Consider the following 26,256-nt stretch of genomic DNA (forward strand, 5'->3'; position numbering starts at 1 on the left):
AGCACAGGACGCAAAAAAAATTAAACAGGTTTAATGTTTCGGCGCCCGATTTGCTTCCTCCATTGCGCCCAGCGCGCTGTTGTGGCGCCGAGCTGCATTGTCTCGGCACTGAGTTGCTTCCACGCAGTGTCATCATAATGACGCACAACGCAACTGGGAGCACCCCCAGTGTGAAAGGGGCTTAAGGTACACCAAAATATCTTTAAAAAAAAAAGAGAGTAGAGTCACTTCGGTGTCTGGTCTTGAGAACCAGGGATGGTAGGTTGATAAGCTTTTTTTATCCCATGGGAACTCTCCTTACCCACCTAAGCAGCTCAAGATTATGGACAGCATGTATATAAGTGACACTTACATGACAATTTATATGGTTGTTCACAGTCAGCTGTGTCTAAACTCTGGACCAAATACAAACAACATGGGAAGGTTGTTAAAGGCAAACATACTGGTAGACCAAGGAAGACATCAAAGCGTCAAGACAGAAAACGTAAAGCAATATGTCTCAAAAATCGAAAAATGTACAACAAAATAAATGAGGAATGAATGGGAGGAAACTGGAGTCAACGTCTGTGACCGAACTGTAAGAAACCGCCTAAAGGAAATGGGATTTACATACAGAAAAGCTAAACGAAAGGCATCATTAACACCTAAACAGAAAAAAACAAGGTTACAATGGGCTAAGGAAAAGCAATTGTGGACTGTGGATGACTGGATGAAAGTCATATTCAGTGATGAATCTCGAATCTGCATTGGGCAAGGTGATGATGCTGGAACTTTTGTTTGGTGCCTTTCCAATGAGATTTATAAAGATGACTGCCTGAAGAGAACGTAAATTTCCACAGTCATTGATGATATGGGGCTGCATGTAAGGTAAAGGCACTGGGGAGATGGCTGTCATTACATCATCAATAAATGCACAAGTTTACGTTGATATTTTGGACAATTGAAAGGATGTTTGGGGATGATGAAATCATTTTTCAAGATGATAATGCATCTTGCCATAGAGCAAAAACTGCAAAAACATTCCTTGCAAAAAGACACATAGGATCAATGTCATGGCATAGGGTCAATGTCAATGAGCAGATGTGATTTGATGCAGGTGTTAATTTGGGGGATGAAAATTTACAGGGTGATTCCATAATTTTTTCCTCAGAATTGAGTGATTCCATATTTTTTTCCTCTGCTTGGTCAATCAATCAATCAATCAATCAATCAATCAATCAATTTTTTTATATAGCGCCAAATCACAACAAACAGTTGCCCCAAGGCGCTTTATATTGTAAGGCAAGGCCATACAATAATTATGTAAAACCCCAACGGTCAAAACGACCCCCTGTGAGCAAGCACTTGGCTACAGTGGGAAGGAAAAACTCCCTTTTAACAGGAAGAAACCTCCAGCAGAACCAGGCTCAGGGGAGGGGCAGTCTTCTGCTGGGACTGGTTGGGGCTGAGGGAGAGAACCAGGAAAAAGACATGCTGTGGAGGGGAGCAGAGATCGATCACTAATGATTAAATGCAGAGTGGTGCATACAGAGCAAAAAGAGAAAGAAACAGTGCATCATGGGAACCCCCCCCCAGCAGTCTACGTCTATAGCAGCATAACTAAGGGATGGTTCAGGGTCAGCTGAAAAGCAAAAAAAAAGGTGGAAGCTAAAAGGTTTTAGTCATGCTCATGCTCCCAAGATCCATTCTATTGAAAAAAGTCTGAAGGACCTAAAGGACATGGTTAGATGGTGAGGAGCTTTTCCAGGCATGTGAGAGGCAAATAAAGGAAAATGCTTAAAAAGGCGGGGGGTCTGAAAGCTCTCATCTGAAAGCTGAAAGGTTTTTGCCATGCTAATGCTCCGCTGAAGCATTTATTCAAAATAAAGTCTGAAGGACCTAAATGACATGGTGAGATACTGACGAGCTTCGCTCATTCATGTCCGTGACATATGCATATTAGATATTCACCTCTTTTGTAAGTCGACCTTCTACGACTCTTTCATATGACTTCTTGATGTGACTGATCACCTTTATGGCTACAGCTCTGTACATCACAGTTGTTCTTAAAATTGGAATCAGCACACTTCTTCACCACTCCTCAGACATCCTGTCACTTTTCAAGATTTTACTAAACAGCCTTGTTAAAACTTAACAGCCACCTCTCCTAAAGATGTCCAGGGTATGTTTGTGGTATGTCATCTGGACCAACTACCTGCTACTTTTCATCTACTTCATAGATGTCCTCAATTCCATCCTTACTAATACTTCAGATTTCTTGTGTCACTTGCTCAACATTATTCCAACTTGTCACTCTCTAATTTTCTTTGTTCATCAGCTCCACAAAATACTCTCTCCACCTGCTCAACACACTCTACTCTTTTGTCAGGATACTTCCATCTGCATCAGCTCTGTACAGCTCATTATAATACTTTTCCTTTGGCTTTGCCACCTCTCTTCACCTTACATCACATCTCTATGTATTCCTGTCAACATTCTTAATATTTATCCCAATAATATCTGTTACAATTCTTCCTTCTGATATGTCTCTGTCACTTCCTCATTCTATCACCAAGTATCCTTGTCTTACTCCTCTGTCCTGATGTCTCACCGAGTACTTTCCTGGTTGTCTCCCTCACTACTTCTGCAGCAGTTTCTTTAGTCACTCAGCAAAATACAGAACAAAGAGAGTGTAGTGAGTTCTGAGTTTTCAAGAAAAGTAACCCGAAGGAAACTTTCAGTCTGTGCTTACAGGAAATAATGACATCACATGCCATACAATAAAAGATTTCAATAAGGAAACATTTCAAAGATACTATATAGTCCAGAAAAATAATTTGAGAGCACCTATGAGGTGTTTTTACCAAGAGTCACCCCCAGGTGGCAACATATGTGCATGTGTGTTTGGTATGACAGACAAACATATGCTGATGAAGACATAACCATCAGTTTTAAAAAAAATCAATGTGAAAACCTTGAATTATACGTAGAGCAGGCTTTTAGTTCAGGAATCTGGTTTAAAGAACAGCAATCAGGACATAACAATATTACAGAATATATCAGAGGAATAACCCTCCTAGAATGACAAAGGAAGTGATCAAGGAAAATGTGAAGAGACAGCTAGAGACTGCTAGATCTTGAAGGAGGTATGCGCTCTCTCAATGCCCTTCTCAGTTTTTGTTATTGCTGTTCTGTGAAAACTGAGTAAGCTTAGACATGTAGCTATATACTTCTTGCATAAGAGGCAGCTGTGCAGACATCTGTCCTGCAGCCAGCTCCTTGTGGTACAGTTAGGGTTTGTTAGGCTTGTGGTTGCATTTTCAGGTGGGCAGAGTGTGGCACACTAGTGGTTAATATGCTGTGCAGTCTGTTCCAGTGATCCACATACAGTACCTCTGGAAAGCACTTCACTTTTTTTCCATATTCCAGCCTTATTCAAAAATGGAGTCAGTTTATTTTTTCCCCTCAAAATTCTGCTCACAACACCCCATAATGACAACATGAAAATTTTTTTATTTTATTTTTTATTTATTAAAAAATAAAAACTATGAAATCACATGGACATAAGTATTCACACCCTTTTTTATTTTTCATTTCATTTATATAGCGCAAAATCACAACAAAGTTGTCTCAAGGCGCTTCACACACGTAAGGTCTAACCTTCCCAACCCCCAGAGCAAGCACACAGGCGACAGTGATAAGGAAAAACTCCCTCTGATGATTTGAGGAAGAAACCTCAAGCAGACCAGACTCAAAGGGGTGACCCTCTGTTTGGGCCATGCTACTGACACAATTGACAAAAACAATTTACAAAATGAATATACAGGACATTTTGCCATGCACAGGATGGGAGGGTTGCAGAAGTAGACACCACTCCCATCTCTAGATGGAGCCGCACCTCAAACAGAGAGAAAAAACAGATCCAGAAGTTAATGAGAGATTAATAATTTCCAGCACAGTCAGCCCAAGAATGGGCCACGGGGCTTTAAACAGTTTTGTTGGTATAGGATCAAATAAGCAGATTGTGATTTTTGTAGACGTTACGAGTTTCGTCAGCACGCCTAGTAAGATACTATCAAATTCTGTAAATCTAGGTAATACCTCAGTAATGGCACACACCTCAGTAGCAGGGTGTAGTGGCTGGATTAAGGCATGCTGGGATATGTTTAACCTAATGTTGTGTATTTTCTTCTCAAAGTAATGCAAGAAATCTTTTGATGTAAAAGGTGAGTGACTTACAGGTGGTTGTCCATGAATAAGTGTTGCCACCGTGTTGAACAAGAACTTTGAGTTATGCTTGTTTTTGTTGATCAAATCAAAGTAATAGGTCCACTTTGTAGCCAGTAGTGCATGCTTATAGTCTAAGATAGCATCACACCACGCAAGGTGGAATACTTCTAATTTTGAACTACGCCATTTCCGTTTTAGACCTCTAGCCTTATGCTTGAGGTCATGCAAGTAATCATTGAACCAAGATGACTGTGTTTGGTGGGGTGTGGTTTTAATATAGGTGGTGCAATCATGTCGTGTAGTTTTGAGCGCTGAGTTTAAACTATCCACAAGACTGTCTACTGATTGGACAGTTTCCAACTGTGAAGCTAAGATATCAGGCAGTCTCGCTTCAAGTTCAGTCGTAGTTGAGGAGCTGATGCGGCACCGCAGTGACAAATAAGGTTACTGTTCCACTAAACCTAAACCTAATAAGTGAGTGATCAGAGACCACTGATGCAAGAGGCATGATGTCAATATTTGTGACAGAAATACCATGTGCAAGATCCAGATCCAGGGTATTTCCACCAATGTGCATCAAATCCTGAATGCATTGCTGGAATGCTAATACATCCACAATTTCCATAAATGATTTGCAGAGGGAATCAGAAGGCTTATTTATATGAATGTTGAAGTCACCAATAATCAAAATGTTATCTGCACTAGTTAGCAAGTTAGAGATGAACTCACCAAATTCATCTAAGAATTCAGAGTATGGGCTAGGGGGCCTATATACAGTGACAAAATAATACAGTTTTGCCAAATACTTTGTTGATGCAACTTTGGCAGCAATTACAGCCTCAGGTCTTCTAGAGTATGATGCCACAAGCTTGGTGCACCTATCTTTGGGCAGTTTTACCCATTCCTCTTTGCAGCACCTCTCAAGCTCCATCCAGGTTGGATGGGGAGTGTCGGTGCACGGCTATCTTCAGATCTCTCCAGAGATGTTCAATCGGATTCAGGTCTGGACTCTGGCTGGGCCACTCAAGGACATTCACAGAGTTGCCCTGAAGCCACTCCTTTGATATCTTGGCTGTGTGCTTAGGATTACTGTCCTGTTGAAAGGACAGTAATTTTATTTTATTTAGTAATTTTATTACAGAGATTAGAGCATGTCATAGGTATTAAAGGCACTGCGCTGCGGTGGTTTGAATCATATTTGTCTAATAGATTACAGTTTGTTCATGTAAATGGGGAATCTTCTTCACAGACTAAAGTTAATTATGGAGTTCCACAAGGTTCTGTGCTAGGACCAATTTTATTCACTTTATACATGCTTCCCTTAGGCAGTATTATTAGACGGTATTGCTTAAATTTTCATTGTTACGCAGATGATACCCAGCTTTATCTATCCATGAAGCCAGAGGATACACACCAATTAGCTAAACTGCAGGATTGTCTTACAGACATAAAGACATGGATGACCTCTAATTTCCTGCTTTTAAACTCAGATAAAACTGAAGTTATTGTACTTGGCCCCACAAATCTTAGAAGCATGGTGTCTACCCAGATCGTTACTCTGGATGGCATTTCCCTGATCTCTAGTAATACTGTGAGAAATCTTGGAGTCATTTTTGATCAGGATATGTCATTCAAAGCGCATATTAAACAAATATGTAGGACTGCCTTTTTGCATTTACGCAATATCTCTAAAATCAGAAAGGTCTTGTCACAGAGTGATGCTGAAAAACTAATTCATGCATTTATTTCCTCTAGGCTGGACTATTGTAATTCATTATTATCAGGTTGTCCTAAAAGTTCCCTAAAAAGCCTTCAGTTGGTTCAGAATGCTGCAGCTAGAGTACTGACGGGGACTAGCAGGAGAGAGCATATCTCACCCGTGTTGGCCTCTCTTCATTGGCTTCCTGTTAATTCTAGAATAGAATTTAAAATTCTTCTTCTTACTTATAAGGTTTTGAATAATCAGGTCCCATCTTATCTTAGGGACCTCGTAGTACCATATTACCCCATTAGAGCGCTTCGCTCTCAGACTGCGGGCTTACTTGTAGTTCCTAGGGTTTGTAAGAGTAGAATGGGAGGCAGAGCCTTCAGCTTTCAGGCTCCTCTCCTGTGGAACCAGCTCCCAATTCAGATCAGGGAGACAGATACCCTCTCTACTTTTAAGATTAGGCTTAAAACTTTCCTTTTTGCTAAAGCTTATAGTTAGGGCTGGATCAGGTGACCCTGAACCATCCTTTAGTTATGCTGCTATAGACGTAGATTGTGGGGGGGTTCCCATGATGCACTGTTTCTTTCTATTTTTGCTCCGTATGCATCACTCTGCATTTAATCATTAGTGATCGATCTCTGCCCCCCTTCACGGCATGTCTTTTTCCTGTTTTTTTCCCTCAGCCCCAACCAGTCTCAGCAGAAGACTGCCCCTCCCTGAGCCTGGTTCTGCTGGAGGTTTCTTCCTGTTAAAGGGAGTTTTTCCTTCCCACTGTGGCCAAGTGCTTGCTCATAGGGGGTCGTTTTGACCATTGGGGTTTTTCATAATTATTGTATGGCCTTGCCTTACAATATGGAGCGCCTTGGGGCAACTGTTTGTTGTGATTTGGCGCTATATAAGAAAAAAGTTGATTGATTGATTGATTGATTGATTGATTGAAAGATGAACTGTCACCCCAGTCTGAAGTTAAGAGTGCTCTGGAGCAGGTTTTCATCCAGGATGTCTCTGTACATTGTTGCATTCATCTTTCCCTCAATCCTGACTAGTGTCCCAGGTCTTGTGGCTGAAAACCCCCCACATCATGATGCTGCCACCACCATGCTTCACTGTCAGGATGGTGCCTGGTTTCCTCCAAACATGATGCCTGGCATTCAAGCCAAAGAGTTCAATCTTTGTTTGAATCAGACCAGAGAATTTTGTTTTTCATGGTCCGAAAGTCCTTCAGGTGCCTTTTGGCAAACTCCACGAAGTGATGGTCTAGTGGTTAAGTGTTGGGCTTGAGACCAGATGATCTTCGGTTCAAATTCCAGCCTGACCAGAAAGTCACTAAGGGCTCTTGGGCAAGTTCCTTAATCCCCTAGTTGCTCCCGGTGTGTAGCGAGTACCATGTATGGCAGCACTCTGACATCGGGAAGAATGTGAGGCATTATTTGTAAAGTGCTTTGTGCGTCTGATGCGCTAAAATGCAGTCCATTTACCATTCCAGGAAGGTTGCCATGTGTCTTTTACTTGGGAGTGGCTTCCATCTGGCCACTCTATCATACAGGCCTGACTGTTGGATTACTACAGAGATGGTTGTCCTTCTGGAAGGTTCTCCTCTCTCCGTAGAGGAATGCTGGAGCTCTGACAGAGTGACCATTGAGTTCTTGGTCACCTCTCTGGCTAGGGTCCTTCTCCCCTGATCACTTAGTTTAGATGGGTGGCTAGCTCTCGAAAGGGTCCTGGTAAAGCCAAATGTCTTCTATTTATGGATGATGGAGGCCACTGTGCTCATTGGGACCTTCAAAGCAGCAGAAATGTTTCTGTACCCTTCCCCATATTTGTGCCTTGAGACAATCCTGTCTTAGAGGTCTGCAGACAATTGCTTTGATTTCATGCTTGGTTTGTGCTCTGATATGCACGGTCAACTGTGGGACCTTATATGTAAACAGGTGTGTGTCTTTCCAAATGTCATCCAATCAACTGAATTTACCACAGGTAGACTCGAATTAAGCTGTAGAAACATCTGAAGGATGATCAGTGGAAACAGGATGCACCTGAGCTCAATTTTGAGCTTCATGGCAAAGGCTGTGAATACTTATGTAAATGTGATTTCTTATTAAATTCTTAATTTGCAAAAATCTAAAAAAACAAAAAACAAAAAAAAAAACACTTTTTTCACATTGTCATTATGGGGTATGCAGTATTTTGAGGGAAAAAAATGAAGTTCATCCATTTTGGAGTTGGGCTGTAACATGGAAAAAAATTGCAGCGCTGTGAATACTTTCTGGATGCACTTTATGCAGGCTGCCGACTGTCACAGCTACAGTGTCTTGCAAAAGTGTTCACCCCTTTGGGCTTTTACACATTTGTAACACAAAAAGTAATTCAGGCTTCTCTATACAAAAATTTTTGAAATTATCTTCCTTAATCCTCCTTAAGCAAATCTCTACAACTTGATATAAATTAAATAACATCTCAAAGCCAAGATGATTTGTAGAGTAGAGCAGAGTAACTTTATTGATCCCCAGAGGGAAATTAAGGTGTCAAGTAGCTTACACAAATACACATAATGCCCACATGGACATTTCAAGACACACATATACACAACAGCATTAACACAGGTCAAGGTCAAGGGAGGGAAAAAAAAAGCAATTGTGCAAAAACATATCCTATGAGTTGAGGGAGAGGTAGTGAAAAATAGTGGGGTAAAAACTGTTCTAGTGTCTTGTAGTGAAAACGTAGCATCCTTGAATAACTGGAGGACATGGGGTCTTAGGCAGTCCAGTCCCCAATGATGATGTCCTTCTTAGTGTCCTTCTGTGTGTTGTTAAACAGTTGAATGGCCCATGGGACAAAGGACCTTCGTAGCCTGTCTGTCCTGCAGGAGAGAGCACGGAGTCTGTGGCTAAACAGACTCAGCTGGTTAGTGAAGATGGTGTGAAGGGGGTGTTTCTGATTGTCCATTATAGAGTCCAGTCTGTTCAGGGTTCTGTTCTCAGCTGTTGAAGTGAGAGTCTCAAGCTCCATGCCCACCACCGAACCTGCCTTCCTCACCAGTCTGTCCAGACGTCCAGCGTCTCTCTTCCTAATGTTACCACCCCAGCACGCCACAGCATAGAAGAGCACGCTGGCCATGACAGACTGGCAGAACATCAGCAGAAGTCGGTTGCAGACATTGAAGGACCTCAGCCTTCTGAGGAAGTAGAGCCTGCTTTGGCCCTTCTTGTAGAGTGCATCTGAGTTTGTAGACCAGTCCAGTTTATTGTCAAGGTGCACCCCTAAGTACTTGTAGGTGCAGACTGTCTCCACATTCTCTCCCTCAATAGAGACAGGCACCGAAGTCGGGGCGGATCTCCTGAAGTCAACCACCATTTCCTTGGTTTTGGTGGTGTTCAGGTGCAGCTGATTGGTTCGGCACCATCCCACAAAGTCCTCCACCAGTCCCCTGTACTCCTCTTCTTGACTGTCCTTGATACACCCCACAATTGCAGTGTCATCCGAGAACTTCTGCATGTGGCATGTCACAGAATTGTAGCTAAAGTCAGTCATGTACAAAGTGAACAGCACCGGGGAGAGCACCGTTCCTTGTGGCGCTCCTGTGCTGCTGACCACCATCTCAGATGTAAGGTCACCCAGTCTTACAAACTGGGGCCGCTCGGTGAGGTAATCTGTGATCCAAGTTACCAGGCCAGGTTCCACTCCCATCCGCACCAGTTTATCTCTCAGCAGCAGTGGTTGGATAGTGTTGAAAGCACTGGAGAAATCAAAAAACATGATTCTCACAGCACAGCCACCCTTGTCCAAGTGAGAGTGTACCCTGTGAAGAAGATACAGGACAGCATCCTCCACTCCCACGTTCTCTTGGTAGGCAAACTGCAGTGGATCCAGTGCTTGACGTACCTGGGGTTTGAGAAGGTAACGCAGCAGCACACGTTTGAATGTTTTCATTAGGTGTGAGATGAGGGCAACCGGTCTGTAATCATTGGGTTCTTTGGGGTGTGCATTCTTCGGAACTGGTATCAGGCATGAAGTTTTCCACAGTGTAGGGACCTTGCCTTCCTACAGACTCCTATTGAACAGGTGATGAAGCGGCTCAGCTAATGCCTCTGCATGTCTTTAGTAGTCTTGCACAGATGCCATCAGGGCCAGCCGCCTTGGATTTTAGTCTTTTCAGTACCCCTCTCACTTGGTCTGTGGTGATTGTAGGTGGTGGGTTGGGGTTTGGGGGGGTGGGTGGTGGGTATGTTGTTTCCAGTAGCAGAGGTGAGGGGGTGGGGTGGGGCATAGAGGCAGTGGGGGTTGGTGAGCCAGCTGTGTCCATCAGTGGAGGGTGCGGTGGCGGTGCGGTGAATGATGGGAGTGGAGACCATAGGCAGAGCTGGGGGATGGGGGATGTAATGTCCATGTCCATGAAACAGGGTGGAGTGATACTGAGAGTGGGGGGTAGTGAGTGAGGGAGATGGGAGCTGGCTGAACAGTCAATGTCAGGGTCGTTGTCAGAGTCATTGTCAAGTGGGGGTAGGGGGGGTGGGGGGGGGCTTTAGAGGTGACAAGAGAATTGGCTGCCCCCATCCCAGAGTTGCCAAACCCGTTATAGTAGTGATTTAAGTCGCTGGCCATAGACAGGTCACCCTCAGCCATGCCTCTCTTCTTCCCACACCCGGTGATGTTTTTGATCCCCTGCCATGCCTCCTTAGCGTTGTCTTTCATTTTCATCTTCCTCCCATATGCCACCTTGGCCTCCTTCAGGCTGCTTTTGAGTTCACGCTGTACACTCCTCAGCTCTGTCAAGTTGCCCTCCTTAAAAAGTTTGTTTTTTTGTTGAGGAGTTGTTTGACATCTCTGGTTACCCAGGGTTTGTTATTGGGGTAACAGCGAACAGTCTTAGTTGGTGCAACAATGTCCATGCAGAAGTTAATGTAATCTGTAGTACATGCTGTGGCCTCCTCCAGGTCATCACTGCCCTGTAGTAAACTCCAGTCAGTGGTCTCGAAGCAGTCTTTCAGTGCCTCCTCTGCTTCTGGTGTCCATTCCCTGAAGGTGCGTGTGGTAGCTGGGAGCCTTTGTACTTTTGGGATGTACACTGGCTGAAGGTGGATCAGATTGTGGTCGGAAAAACCCAGTGGGAGAAGGGGGGTGGCACTGTATGCATCTCTCACGTTTGCATACAGGAGGTCGATTGTCCTGTTTTTCCTTGTTGCACAGTCGACAAACTGATGAAAGTTCGTGAGGGTGGAGTCGAGGGTAACATGGTTGAAATCTCCAGTTATGGCGAAGAAAGCTTCCGTGTGTTGTGTCTGTAGCCTCGCAACAGTCACGTGAATGACATCGCAGGCATTGTCGGGTACAGCTCGCGGTGGGATGTATACACAGATAATGATGGCATGTGAAAATTCTCTAGGGGTGTAGTAAGGATGCAAGCTTACTGCTAGTAGCTCCACATCTTTACTGCACACCGCTTCCTTCACCTGGTTGTGTAAGTAATGGCACTGTTTGGTATAATACATTCCTGAGACACTGAATATGTCTCTTACTTCATTTGCATCAGTCATTAAGAAAAGCAAACATTGTGGTACTGTATGGTAAATCTGTGTGGAGTAGGCAGTTCTCAAAATCTGAGTGACCATGCAAAAAGCAGAATAGTGAGAGAACCCACCACACATTTGCAAACAGCCACACGATGCCCTAATGAGGACTCATGCATTTGCACCTCTTTAATCATTTAATGATATATTTTAAAACAAAAGTAACACCTGCTCTGACCAGGTGGATGCATAAAAAAGCTACGCTTCTTCATTGGCCTAAATCCTCTTAATCCATCAAAGGAAGAAACCATTATAAATTAAAAAAAAAAAATGCAGAATCATGAGAGCTATATTGAAGAAGTTGAAGAAGTTTCTATAAAATAGGAGAAATTCAACATTTCATTCATAATGCTTTGTATTTTTAGTTTACTGTGTTTGCACAAGAAAAAACAACAACGGCACCAGTTGACATGTGAGTATACATGCCCAAATGCTCGGTAGTCACCATGAGCCCTTTCCATAAAGGATTTTAGGCTCAAGAGATAGCAGCACCAAATTATTTGATGGATGTGCACATCAGATACTTGAAAATTACATTTGAATAGTATAGTCAATACATGTTTCACTGTACCCAGATAAAAGTTGTTTTGTTTGTTGGAAAATGAAATGCATGTCTCACCAAGTTCACATTTGTCTCCATGAAAACCTGCAGGACACAGCTGGCTACACTCTCCAGTCCTGGGGTCACATGACCCTCCACCTGGACAGTCGCACGGCTGCTCACAGCCTGCACCGAAGAAACCGACCTCGCACACTGAGACACAGAGCAGAAGAGTTCACAGACAGTCATGCTCGTTCAACACAATGTGCACATTTTTTAAAAGTGCAGAGAGTCTGTTGTGCAATGATCAGTCAAATAATGTTTGGTTGATCATCAGCTCTGTTGATAAATGTTTAATTTTACCATATTTTCACGAGGTCATGTTCCGGATAATATGAACAGCTGTTTTTCCTTTGTTTACCGGTAGTATCATTACACTATGCAAAAGAACTAAAGTTTTGACAACAATGTACTTTTTCCCTTCATCAATGGGTCAGCAGAAAATCTCATGTAAAATGTCCAAATGGGAGATTTTCAAGATCCCACTAGACAGCACCTACGGACATGCGTGATGATGTCACAACTCTATCTGGTTAGGGAGATGTGGTTTCTTTCAATAACAAGAACTGTCAAGAAACTTTCTCGTGTGTAGTTGGAGTTGTATGGTGGTAGGAATAGCCTTTTGAATACTTGAATAACAATGTCAGTCACACAAAGAAAGATGTTCCTTGCGCGCAGAATGTTGGTATTTTGGTTGTTGAACTTTCCTAGCAGTGAAGCCCCGGTTACACGGCACTAATGAAGGACACTGAAGCTAAAACGAAACAATAAATCTGAACTTAAGGTGACTTTCAGAGACACAATTTAACCGTCGTCCAGCTTCGTTCCTGTACGAATCCCGACGACAACTTCAAGTCGTCCGTATTCGTTTTGCTTTCTGTCTTAATGGTTCCTCATCGTTTGCATAATTACTGTACCATCAGCGTTCCGTTTGACAGTTGTCCAACTTTGTCCAACCTCCCAAGTCCGACGTCTTGCAACGAACATTGTACACACACACAAAGGGCTGTTCGCATGCCATCTTTGGCTTTAGAGGCTGTGCGCATACACACAAGCGGCTGTGTGCATGTTTGCATGCCGTCTTTGGCTGGAGAGCCTGTACGCACACACAAATGGCTGTGCGCCAGTTCGCATGCCGTCTTTGGCTGGAGAGGCTGTGCACCACAGACGGCTGTGCCTGTGGCGCACACGTGATTCGGAATTCACCAGTGGCCATTTCACACCCTGGAAATCTGACAGCTGAGCTGGTGTTTCTAATGATGCCAAACACGTGAGTGAGAAGCTCATTAACTGGAAGTCTCAATTTCAAGATGGCGGAAGATCTTGATCTTGATATACTGTAGGGTCACCCAAAAATTGCCTTAAGGTGTTTGTTTTGGCAAATGTCAAGTTCATGGTGGTTAAAGGTCAAAATTTTGATTCTGCTGGCCAGGCGTGTCAAGCCAGCCCTGCGCGTGTCCAGCCCGACACGTGTCCTGTGGGCGACGCACCGCAGGACAGACACCACTTCATGTGGAACAGAGCTCACGTGGGTGACGTGACATTCAGATCACACGCTGCGTGTTATGATCTGACGGTCCATTTCACCGGGCTAGCCTGTCAATGTGCACACTGTGTGCTCGCTTGCTGCAGCCCGTCACAACAGCGATATATCAATCAATCAATTTTTTTATATAGCGCCAAATCACAACAAACAGTTGCCCCAAGGCGCTTTATATTGTAAGGCAAGGCCATACAATAATTATGTAAAACCCCAACGGTCAAAACGACCCCCTGTGAGCAAGCACTTGGCTACAGTGGGAAGGAAAAACTCCCTTTTAACAGGAAGAAACCTCCAGCAGAACCAGGCTCAGGGAGGGGCAGTCTTCTGCTGGGACTGGTTGGGGCTGAGGGAGAGAACCAGGAAAAAGACATGCTGTGGAGGGGAGCAGAGATCGATCACTAATGATTAAATGCAGAGTGGTGCATACAGAGCAAAAAGAGAAAGAAACAGTGCATCATGGGAACCCCCCAGCAGTCTACGTCTATAGCAGCATAACTAAAGGATGGTTCAGGGTCACCTGATCCAGCCCTAACTATAAGCTTTAGCAAAAAGGAAAGTTTTAAGCCTAATCTTAAAAGTAGAGAGGGTGTCTGTCTCCCTGATCTGAATTGGGAGCTGGTTCCACAGGAGAGGAGCCTGAAAGCTGAAGGCTCTGCCTCCCATTCTACTCTTACAAACCCTAGGAACTACAAGTAAGCCTGCAGTCTGAGAGCGAAGCGCTCTATTGGGGTGATATGGTACTACGAGGTCCCTAAGATAAGATGGGACTTGATTATTCAAAACCTTATAAGTAAGAAGAAGAATTTTAAATTCTATTCTAGAATTAACAGGAAGCCAATGAAGAGAGGCCAATATGGGTGAGATATGCTCTCTCCTTCTAGTCCCCGTCAGTACTCTAGCTGCAGCATTTTGAATTAACTGAAGGCTTTTTAGGGAACTTTTAGGACAACCTGATAATAATGAATTACAATAGTCCAGCCTAGAGGAAATAAATGCATGAATTAGTTTTTCAGCATCACTCTGAGACAAGACCTTTCTGATTTTAGAGATATTGCGTAAATGCAAAAAAGCAGTCCTACATATTTGTTTAATATGCGCTTTGAATGACATATCCTGATCAAAATGACTCCAAGATTTCTCACAGTATTACTAGAGGTCAGGGTAATGCCATCCAGAGTAAGGATCTGGTTAGACACCATGTTTCTAAGATTTGTGGGGTCAAGTACAATAACTTCAGTTTTATCTGAGTTTAAAAGCAGGAAATTAGAGGTCATCCATGTCTTTATGTCTGTAAGACAATCCTGCAGTTTAGCTAATTGGTGTGTGTCCTCTGGCTTCATGGATAGATAAAGCTGGGTATCATCTGCGTAACAATGAAATTTAAGCAATACCGTCTAATAATACTGCCTAAGGGAAGCATGTATAAAGTGAATAAAATTGGTCCTAGCACAGAACCAAGTGGAACTCCATAATTAACTTTAGTCTGTGAAGAAGATTCCCCATTTACATGAACAAATTGTAATCTATTAGACAAATATGATTCAAACCACCGCAGCGCAGTGCCTTTAATACCTATGGAATGCTCTAATCTCTGTAATAAAATTTTATGGTCAACAGTATCAAAAGCAGCACTGAGGTCTAACAGAACAAGCACAGAGATGAGTCCACTGTCCGAGGCCATAAGAAGATCATTTGTAACCTTCACTAATGCTGTTTCTGTACTATGATGAATTCTAAAACCTGACTGAAACTCTTCAAATAGACCATTCCTCTGCAGATGATCAGTTAGCTGTTTTACAACTACCCTTTCAAGAATTTTTGAGAGAAAAGGAAGGTTGGAGATTGGCCTATAATTAGCTAAGATAGCTGGGTCAAGTGATGGCTTTTTAAGTAATGGTTTAATTACTGCCACCTTAAAAGCCTGTGGTACATAGCCAACTAACAAAGATAGATTGATCATATTTAAGATCAAAGCATTAAATAATGGTAGGGCTTCCTTGAGCAGCCTGGTAGGAATGGGGTCTAATAAATATGTTGATGGTCTGGATGAAGTAACTAATGAAAATAACTCAGACAGAACAATCGGAGAGAAAGAGTCTAACCAAATACCGGCATCACTGAAAGCAGCCAAAGATAACGATACGTCTTTGGGATGGTTATGAGTAATTTTTTCTCTAATAGTTAAAATTTTGTTAGCAAAGAAAGTCATGAAGTCATTACTAGTTAAAGTTAATGGAATACTCAGCTCAATAGAGCTCTGACTCTTTGTCAGCCTGGCTACAGTGCTGAAAAGAAACCTGGGGTTGTTCTTATTTTCTTCAATTAGTGATGAGTAGAAAGATGTCCTAGCTTTACGGAGGGCTTTTTTATAGAGCAACAGACTCTTTTTCCAGGCTAAGTGAAGATCTTCTAAATTAGTGAGACGCCATTTCCTCTCCAACTTACGGGTTATCTGCTTTAAGCTACGAGTTTGTGAGTTATACCACGGAGTCAGGCACTTCTGATTTAAAGCTGTCTTTTTTAGAGGAGCTACAGCATCCAAAGTTGTCTTCAATGAAGATGTAAAACTACTGACGAGATACTCTATCTCACTTACAGAGTTTAGGTAGCTACTCTGCACTGTGTTGGTATATGGCATTAGAGAACATAAAGAAGGAATGATATCCTTAAACCTAGTTACAGCGCTTTCTGAAAGACTTCTAGTGTAATGAAACTTATTCCCCACTGCTGGGTAGTCCATCAGAGTAAATGTAAATGTTATTAAGAAATGATCAGACAGAAGGGAGTTTTCAGGGAATACTGTTAAGTCTTCTATTTCCATACCATAAGTCAGAACAAGATCTAAGATATGATTAAAGTGGTGGGTGGACTCATTTACTTTTTGAGCAAAGCCAATAGAGTCTAATAATAGAATGCAGTGTTGAGGCTGTCATTCTCAGCATCTGTGTGGATGTTAAAATCGCCCACTATAATTATCTTATCTGAGCTAAGCACTAAGTCAGACAAAAGGTCTGAAAATTCACAGAGAAACTCACAGTAACGACCAGGTGGACGATAGATAATAACAAATAAAACTGGTTTTTGGGACTTCCAATTTGGATGGACAAGACTAAGAGTCAAGCTTTCAAATGAATTAAAGCTCTGTCTGGGTTTTTGATTAATTAATAAGCTGGAATGGAAGATTGCTGCTAATCCTCCGCCCCGGCCCGTGCTACGAGCATTCTGACAGTTAGTGTGATTCGGGGGTGTTGACTCATTTAAACTAACATATTCATCCTGCTGTAACCAGGTTTCTGTAAGGCAGAATAAATCAATATGTTGATCAATTATTATATCATTTACCAACAGGGACTTAGAAGAGAGAGACCTAATGTTTAATAGACCACATTTAACTGTTTTAGTCTGTGGTGCAGTTGAAGGTGCTATATTATTTTTTCTTTTTGAATTTTTATGCTTAAATAGATTTTTGCTGGTTATTGGTAGTCTGGGAGCAGGCACCGTCTCTACGGGGATGGGGTAATGAGGGGATGGCAGGGGGAGAGAAGCTGCAGAGAGGTGTGTAAGACTACAACTCTGCTTCCTGGTCCCAACCCTGGATAGTCACGGTTTGGAGGATTTAAGAAAATTGGCCAGATTTCTAGAAATGAGAGCTGCTCCATCCAAAGTGGGATGGATGCCGTCTCTCCTAACAAGACCAAGTTTTCCCCAGAAGCTTTGCCAATTATCTATGAAGCCCACCTCATTTTTTGGACACCACTCAGACAGCCAGCAATTCAAGGAGAACATGCGGCTAAACATGTCACTCCCGGTCTGATTGGGGAGGGGCCCAGAGAAAACTACAGAGTCCGACATTGTTTTTGCAAAGTTACACACCGATTTAATGTTAATTTTAGTGACCTCCGATTGGCGTAACCGGGTGTCATTACTGCCGACGTGAATTACAATCTTACCAAATTTACGCTTAGCCTTAGCCAGCAGTTTCAAATTTCCTTCAATGTCGCCTGCTCTGGCCCCTGGAAGACAATTGACTATAGTTGCTGGTGTCGCTAACTTCACATTTCGCAAAACAGAGTCGCCAATAACCAGAGTTTGATCCTCGGCGGGTGTGTTGTCGAGTGGGGAAAAACGGTTAGAGATGTGAACGGGTTGGCGGTGTACACGGGGCTTCTGTTTAGGGCTACGCTTCCTCCTCACAGTCACCCAGTCAGTCTGCTTTCCCGGCTGCTCGGGATCTGCCAGGGGGTAACTAACGGCGGCTAAGCTACCTTGGTCCGCACCGACTACAGGGGCCTGGCTAGCTGTAGAATTTTCCACGGTGCGGAGCCGAGTCTCCAATTCGCCCAGCCTGGCCTCCAAAGCTACGAATAAGCTACACTTATTACAAGTACCGTTACTGCTAAAGGAGGCCGAGGAATAACTAAACATTTCACACCCAGAGCAGAAAAGTGCGGGAGAGACAGGAGAAGCCGCCATGCTAAATCGGCTAAGAGCTAGTAGCTACGCTAAGCTAGCGGATTCCTAAAAACACGCAAAGTGAATAATGTGTAAATAATTTAGAGGTGATTCAGCAGAAGGAGTGCTTTAGTTAAGGCACGTAAAGATTACACTGGGAAACAAATCGTAATCTAGATAACTAGATCAATCTAACTGCGCAGATTAAACAGCTAACAGATACAGAAAAACACCGCTGTGCTCCGGAACAGGAAGTGATACAATACCGCAGTGAGAGCCAACCACCAGTAGAGGCAAGCCTCAAAAACAATTTATATATGTTTTTATGTATGTCCACGTGAGGACAGCAAGCAGACATATGTGTGTCACAGTGGACAGTTGTAAGGCCATGTCTGTCAAAACACCCAGCAGTGTTCCCCAGCCATGACATCCCGAAGCAGAGATCTCAACAGATGCTGCTGTCGGCGGCCACGCCCCCTGTCCATTCAGCACACACACCAGCATGTCACTCTCTGTGTCTGTTATGTGATCTTTTTTTTTTTAGTTATTCGTTATGTAATTGGGTATGTAGTTATTGTAGTACTTATGAATATACATGTCCTGACTGTGGTCTCTATGTTTTTAATGTGACATGTCGTGTGCACTCAGCCATCATTTGCAGCTGTCAGTGAGTCTCTGGCTAGTGATCAGGTAGGAGGTGGCTCGCTGCGCTGTGTGCGCTCAGACGTGGCTGGCCAGTACCCATCTGTACATACATGTCAGCAGTTCATGCAAGTGCGCTCCCACCCCCACCCCCGGCACGCCACGTGTTGCAGATGGGGGGGGCGCAAAACACACACATGCCTTATGTGTTGTAGGGAGAGAGCGGGGGGCAGCGCAACACACGCAAGATACATATGCACGGCACATGTGTTGAGGGGGAAGCCTGACACTCTGGCATGCAACATGTGTGTTGCTTTGCAACGCCACACTCGTGAGGGCACTTAGACAAATTTCATATCCAGCTTGAAAGTAATTGTCTGCTCACTATTTTCGTGCTGACAGCGCAAATGGCCACACATTTCCTAAGTGCTCTGCGAGTGGTGTTGAATGTTCATGTGTGTCACCTGGAATTTGGCTGACACCTGCCGCGAGAGGGATTGAATGTGCCCCACAGGGCACTCTGTCTTTCGGGCGCTGGTGTGCGCGAATAGTTGTAGCAACAGGTGTCTGAAGCATTAGAGGTGGTTCAGATTTTTCAGGAATGGCATGCAATTCCTCCTTCATGCACTAGTCTGCTTCAATCATGTTATGTGTGAAGGGGCCCTAAACAATGGCTAATGAGGACGTGGATGCCATTGATCCAGCGAGTTCATGGGCAATTATGGTGCTGACACATTCTCCCAAGTTGAGAGGGATATCTAGAGGAGGTGTAGTACCTGTGATGAACTTCTGCCGTGCCCCGATGTTGTCTTGTTGTCCGTACTTCACAACGTTTGTTTTACATTGTGCCCTGAACCGGAACTCTGCTGAAACTGATCTCTTGCGTAAGTCACGGACCGCGAGACGGCACGAGATTCACAACTGTGAAACAGCGAATTAGACAGATTTGGGCGACGTCTGAAATCTTACAGACACTGTACTGGATCGTCGTGGTGAAGGAGCTGAGCCAGAAGGCAAGGCTCTCAATTTACCAGTCAATTTGGTCATGACCTTTGGGTAATAACTAAAGGAATAAGACTGTGGATACAAGCAGCAGAAATGAGATTTCTCCGTCAGGTATCTAGGCTTACACTCCTGGACAGCATCTCAACTCCTGTTGAGATGCTGGAGAGATTATATTTCCCAGCTGGCTTGGGAACGCCTTGGGATCCCCTGGGAAGAGTTAAAGGACTTGGCTAAGGATAGGGGTATGTGGGATGAGCTGCTTGCTCTGCTGCCACTGCGACAGGGACCCGAATAAGCGGTTAAAAATGAATGAACTTGATTAATTGTAAAAGATAATCAATAGAGTAACAATTATTATGTAAAAGTTAACTAAGTAACTGTACTAGTTACTAGTAACAATTTAAAAAATCATTCCTTGTTTGCCAAGTTTGCCATTTAGAATGTCTGGAAAAAATGAAAATAAAATGAAAAACAACAGAAAGTGCCTCCAGGCACACTTTGCACTAGATTCTATGGACATTTACCCAATACTGAAACAGCTTTTTACAGCTGTTAGCCATTATATCAGAGATTGCTATGACGAAAACATTATTTGTCAAAGTATATTTCCTTAGAGCTACTGGAATTACTAAAACTCAGTTTTTGCTATAAGATGTACAGTTTATCATTATTATAGTTATTGTTATAAAGTTGCTTAGAAAATAATTTGTTCAATATGCTCAGCTTGTTGCTAAGAAGGTCAATGTGAAGTTATCCTGGGAATACTTACTGTGAGTACAACTTAACACAAATCTGAACTGTATTTCTATGACCCTGACAGCTTACTTGAATAGCAACATAAATAAAAGTACTTAGAAATCCGTGTTCTCTGTAGTGCGCACCTTTCTCACACTGTGGTCCGTGGTAGGAAGGCTTACAGAAACAGCTTCCTGTCTTGGGGTCACAGCCAGTGGAATGTTCCAGAACACAGTCACATTCCTTGGAACAGCCTGCACCGTGAGTCCACCTGGGACAAGCTGAGGGGCGGAAGAGACAGCAACAACATAAAAACAGACAGAGTGTGAGTTTAGCTAATGTTCAGTGTAATATGAGTTTGACAAATTCTCATGTGTGAATCATATCTTTAAAAAACAGACACATATGGATTGGACCTACCATAGATTTCATGTGTGAATAATAAACTGCTCATCGTGTAATTTGGTTTAACATGAAGCACAGAAAACCTTTATGTGGTGTTTAATACACTACGTTACTACGTACTTTCTGGAACCTGACCAAAAGGTAATGGGTGTCATCAAACAAACATCTTGAGCATCAAAAATATGAATTAATATTCTAAAATTTAGTCACTGCATACATCTTCCACATCATATAAAAAAGGCAATCATGAAAAATATCCTTGCTTATTGTGTTTTCTGTGTAATCCATGGAGAGTGGCTTGCTGTTGCTAGGATGCAGTGCTACCACCAGACATTTGGAATTGCAAAACGTTGCAGAGAACTCAGCAGTTTTCCATTTTATCAACACGTGACCTCGAAGCCTAAATAAAATTAGGATAATCAAGAGCAACATTCTTCTTTGTTCTAGGCCCTGAGACCCATTGGAGCCACTGTTTGTGTCCAGATTTCACAGCATTTAACAGATGAGAGTCCACAACTCCCCCTGGATGGAATGAGAGTCTGAAGTATGTTACTTCTCCAGCAAAGGCTGGATTGAGACAAAGCAGATGAAATTTCTTTTCTAGTGACACAGAATGGTAGCATTACCTGGAGTCAAACTCAGGTCTACATATTGGTAGCCCAACTTCTTAGCCCACTCAGCTGCCTTCTCTACAATATATCAGTATTGGGACCATAATAATTGGAGTCAACATTGTGACTTTCCTGTGATTGAAAAAATAACTTGCAATATTGGGACCAATATTAAGAGCCTAATCAAGGAAACAAAGAACATTGTCTTCCCATGGCTTAAAAATTACTTTGATAATGAATTGTTTGTTTTTTGGCAGCCCACATTTTATTCAGGGTCACCACAGGAGAGCCAGCACCGATCTGCATTGGGATTTGGCACACGTCTTATGCCAGATCATTCAGACCAGTATTCTAACCAAAATTAATGTAGCATGTAATGTAACCTCAAAGTTGCCTAAAAATAGCTTTGATAATCAGGAATATTATTAAGACCAGCAATGTTGCCTTTCCTTGACCTGAAGGTACCTTTTGATAATCAGGACGTTCTTGGGGGCCTAAAAATAACTTGGATATTCAGAACAATATCAGGACCATAATGATAGACATCAGCAATGTGACTTTCATGCAGCATAAAACTAAGACATTCAGAAACTTCTTGGACCCATTAAATGTAACCTCTGTAACTATTGCTTGGTGCAGCTTTTCACCACCATGGCAATATATGTTTTTATTTGTGTCCACGTAAATACAGCAATCAGACACACGCACCTCACAGTAGACAGTTGTTAGTCCATAACTGTCCAAACACAGTAGTTGTTGTGTAGCTGGAATGTCCAGAATGACAGATCACCACAGCTGCTTCTGTTGGAAGCCATGCCTCCCGTGAGTGGAGCGCACACACCCATGTGTCAGTGTGTGTTTGCAAAGTCACACTCATGGGGAACTTAGACAAATTTCACAGCAGTACAACAGTGGTCGTCTTCAGTCTGTTGTTGTGCCAAGAGTGCGACTGGCCACACATTTTCTAAGTGCCATGCGAGCAGTGTTAAGTGTTCGTGCGTGTCACCTGGAATTTGACTGATACCTGCCGCGAGAAGGTTTGACTGCTTCACATAGTGCACACTTTGTCTTTCAGGCACTTGTGTGCGCAAATAGTTGTAGCAACAGGTGTACGAGGTGTTGGCGACAGGGACAACATTACACAGTTTGCACAGGATTCCTGCATGATGTGCAGTAAGTGTGCACTTTGTCCAAACTTCGTACTATGTGTGAAGGGGCCCTTACATTTTAGTAGGGTGGCTTTTGGGTTAATGGTTGGATAAATGTATATATCTAGACAAATGAGAAAGGACATGCATTCACCCATAGATGGGCACTTATTACAGGGCATACCTCTACCAAGACCCAAAATATCCTAAAAATGTTTTGCTAATTATTTACATATGCCCAGTGGTGGGCACAGATAACCAAAAAATTAACTTCGATAACAGATAATCAGATAACTGAAAAGTTATCTTTGATAAAGATAAAACGATAAACCACCCAAAAATGTATTGGAAATTACAGATAACCGATAAATTCCAGTATTGTCTCTGGTACATTTGCAACTACTAATAAACTGAATTTGAGTTTTAACACCACGATCGCTTCTGGTAGCAACAAAAGCGACAACAGACCCAAACAATGAGCCCACACTTCTGTCTTTGAACATCTTGCCCCCTGCTGGAAGCTTTTGTTTACTACACAGCTTCCAGCACAGAAGCCAGCTGAGAGCAGCCAAAGCCCAGCTCTCTACCCAATCACAACGCTCCGGTCAGGCGGAGGTCTTGGAAAATAAAGCAGTGTTGACTTATGGTTTTGATTTATAAATAATATTAATACCGATAGAATAACTCCATTAATGTAAATTCTGTCATTTATACAAAGTTAAAATATAACATATCTTTTAATATTGAATAATGCACTAATTCTGAGGTTTTGTAACAAACACAGACAGATCGCAAAGGATTCTGGGTAAAATGTGCCTCTACTAAACACTGACTGGTTGAGTCATTCATTATGTAAACCAACACGTTAATGTGTCATGTGTTAGTGTTTACAGATAAATGTGCTTTTGTAAAATATTCCATTTTTTTATTTGTAAAAACAAGCATTTTTACGGAGCCCTGGAAGTGTCACCGCAAAATGTTTTGCATGTGGAGAGAATGTGCGCTCAATTTATGATATTGTGCGCACATTTTATGATGTTGTGCTTACGTTTTATTATACTGTGCACACGTTTTATTATATTGTAAAACGTGCACTAAATATTGTCTTGACACATAAATGTTGGCTTTATACTGTGCGAGTTTTGGCCCTTTTTCAGATGATTTTTCATTCATGCGAGAATTTTTTGGACCAAGTTTAAGGTTAATCGCGCGTCCTACATCGTGTAGTGTACATGGCGTAACAAGCTGTGTTTAACATCTCACGACCACCTCCTGATCGCCGATCGTATGGTCAAATGAAAATCAAACCAGTTTAATATTATTCTGGTCAGCCATCGTGAGGGTATCCTGCTGCTGAAGAGCTACAAGCATCCAACCGCTTGCACTGTGCATGTGCAAACACCACAGAGCTATCTTGTAATGTTTTTTTTTGTTGTTATTTTCTTTTGTTTTTAAACTTTGATGTCTCTCATCGAGAGTTTTTGTAAATTAAGTTTGAAAAAAAAGCTTACGTTTTGCTTCTGGAAACACGAGTCCGACGTGTGGTTTTTGAACGTACAATGTGTGTGAGAACATAAATCGGGTGCTCTGAACTTTTACACCGCGCGGTTCTGTGGTACAGTTAGAACTGAAACAGAGTACAGTGATTAAAAATATCATACAGTGTCTGACCAGCTTCAGGACGAATACTGCCATGAACTGCAATGAACACTACTGGCCAGTAGATGGCAGTAGAGACCGTGAAAACTTGCCAAAACAAAATTCCACATAATCCGTGTCTGCTACATTTAAGATGCGTGGAATTTAACAAACGCAAATACAATAACAACGTCTATAAACCCAGAGAATATATTCACAAGAGTTTTAGGCACTGGAGTTTAATGCTGGTGTCCGTGGAGCCTGAACAGAGTGTCTGAAATGCATTTGTCCTGTCGTGAACGTACTGAGATTACCCTATCCTACCCATGATGCACTGCTGGGCACAGCATGTGCTCACTAAAACCTTAAAAATTAGTGCATTACTTTAAAACTAAAACATATATTTGATATTTTCACTTTATAAAACTTCAGATGTGACAGTAATTTTAAATAACTTGTCCGAAATTAGTTTGGTTAAAATTTGAACCATAAGTTAAAAATGTATGCCTCTGGATGACTTGGGTGATATTGCCAGCGTATCAGTATAGTGTTAAAGGAAATTTTTTTTGTGTGTGTGTGACCAATTCTCCTTTGCCTGCAGAGGATAGAGCAGTTTCTCATAGAAGCAGCTCTCTTCTGTTTGCAGAGGGTAGAACTATACATCTGTTAAGAAACGTTTAACAGGTAGGTGCTCAACTGATTTTAAATTTTAAAAATGTTTGTTGCTGTTCAGCTTTGTTTACTATGTTATCGGTCTAAAAGTTAGACAAAAATTTATCGGAGGATAATTAGTCCGATAATGGTTTTTAAAGATATCTTTAAAGATAATCCGATAATGAAAACATTATCTTTGATAATTATCTGTTATCGGATTATTGGAACTGTGCCCACCACTGCATATGCCCCTATTTCCTGCATCCACTGCAAACCTTATTGGGGTCTATTCCAGGCCAAACCCATACCACATACTGTAAAATTTATTACATTTTACTAATCCTGCCAATAAGCCAACCAATGAAAACACAACATCTGTAGCCCAAGTATGCTGTGATAAACATTTCACTCAAACCAAAGAGTTCTAGTATCCATCCATCCATCCATCCATTTTCTTCCGCTTTATCCGGAGTCGGGTCGCGGGGGCAGCAGCTCAAGCAAAGCCGCCCAGACCTCCCGATCCACACACACCTCCCCCAGCTCCTCCGGGGGAACCCCAAGGCATTCCCAAGCCAGCGTGTCCTGGGTCTTCCCCGGGGTCTCCTCCCAATGGGACGTGCCCGGAACACCTCTCCAGCGAGGCGTCCAGGGGGCATCCGGAAAAGATGCCTGAGCCACCTCAACTGACTCCTTTCGACGTGGAGGAGCAGTGGCTCGACTCCGAGCTCCTCCCGAGTGACCGAGCTCCTCACCCTATCTCTAAGGGAGCGCCCATCCACCCTGCGGAGGAAACTCATCTCGGCCGCTTGTACTCGCGTTCTTCTCGTTCTTTCGGTCATGAGCCAAATCTCATGACCATAGGTGAGGATCAGAACGTAGATCGATTGGTAAATCGAGAGCCCCGCCCCCCTACTCAGCTCTCTCTTCACCACGACGGTCCGATACAGCGACCGCATCACTGCAGATGCTGCACCGATCCGTCTATCAATCTCACGCTCCATCCGTCCCTCACTCATGAACAAGACCCCGAGATACTTAAACTCCTTCACTTGAGGCAAGGACACTCCACCGACCTGAAGAGGGCAAAGCACCTTTTTCAGGTCGAGAACCATGGCCTCGGATTTGGAGGTGCTGATTTTCATCCCGGACGCTTCACACTCGGCTGCAAACCGCCCCAGTGCACACTGAAGGTCCTGATTTGAGAGAAGCCAACAGAACCACATCATCCACAAACAGCAGAGACGAGATTCTGTGGTTCCCAAACCAGACCTCCTCTACACCCTGGCTGCGCCTAGAAATTCTGTCCATAAAAATAATGAACAGAACCGGTGACAAAGG

The 26,256-nt window shown here is 42.9% G+C and overlaps 1 protein-coding gene across 1 annotated transcript in view; it reads right to left on the bottom strand.

Moving 5' to 3' along the window:
• The window catches only part of zgc:158328 (uncharacterized protein LOC567225 homolog), a 215,016-nt gene that overhangs the window by 62,132 nt on the left and 126,628 nt on the right, over positions 1–26,256 (bottom strand). The window contains 2 exon segments of the mRNA XM_034168130.1: positions 12,104–12,238; positions 20,609–20,743. Coding sequence (XP_034024021.1) covers positions 12,104–12,238; positions 20,609–20,743 — 270 coding nt within the window.

The sequence above is a fragment of the Thalassophryne amazonica genome, chromosome 4, assembly GCF_902500255.1.
Source record: "Thalassophryne amazonica chromosome 4, fThaAma1.1, whole genome shotgun sequence".
Taxonomy (NCBI): domain Eukaryota; kingdom Metazoa; phylum Chordata; class Actinopteri; order Batrachoidiformes; family Batrachoididae; genus Thalassophryne; species Thalassophryne amazonica.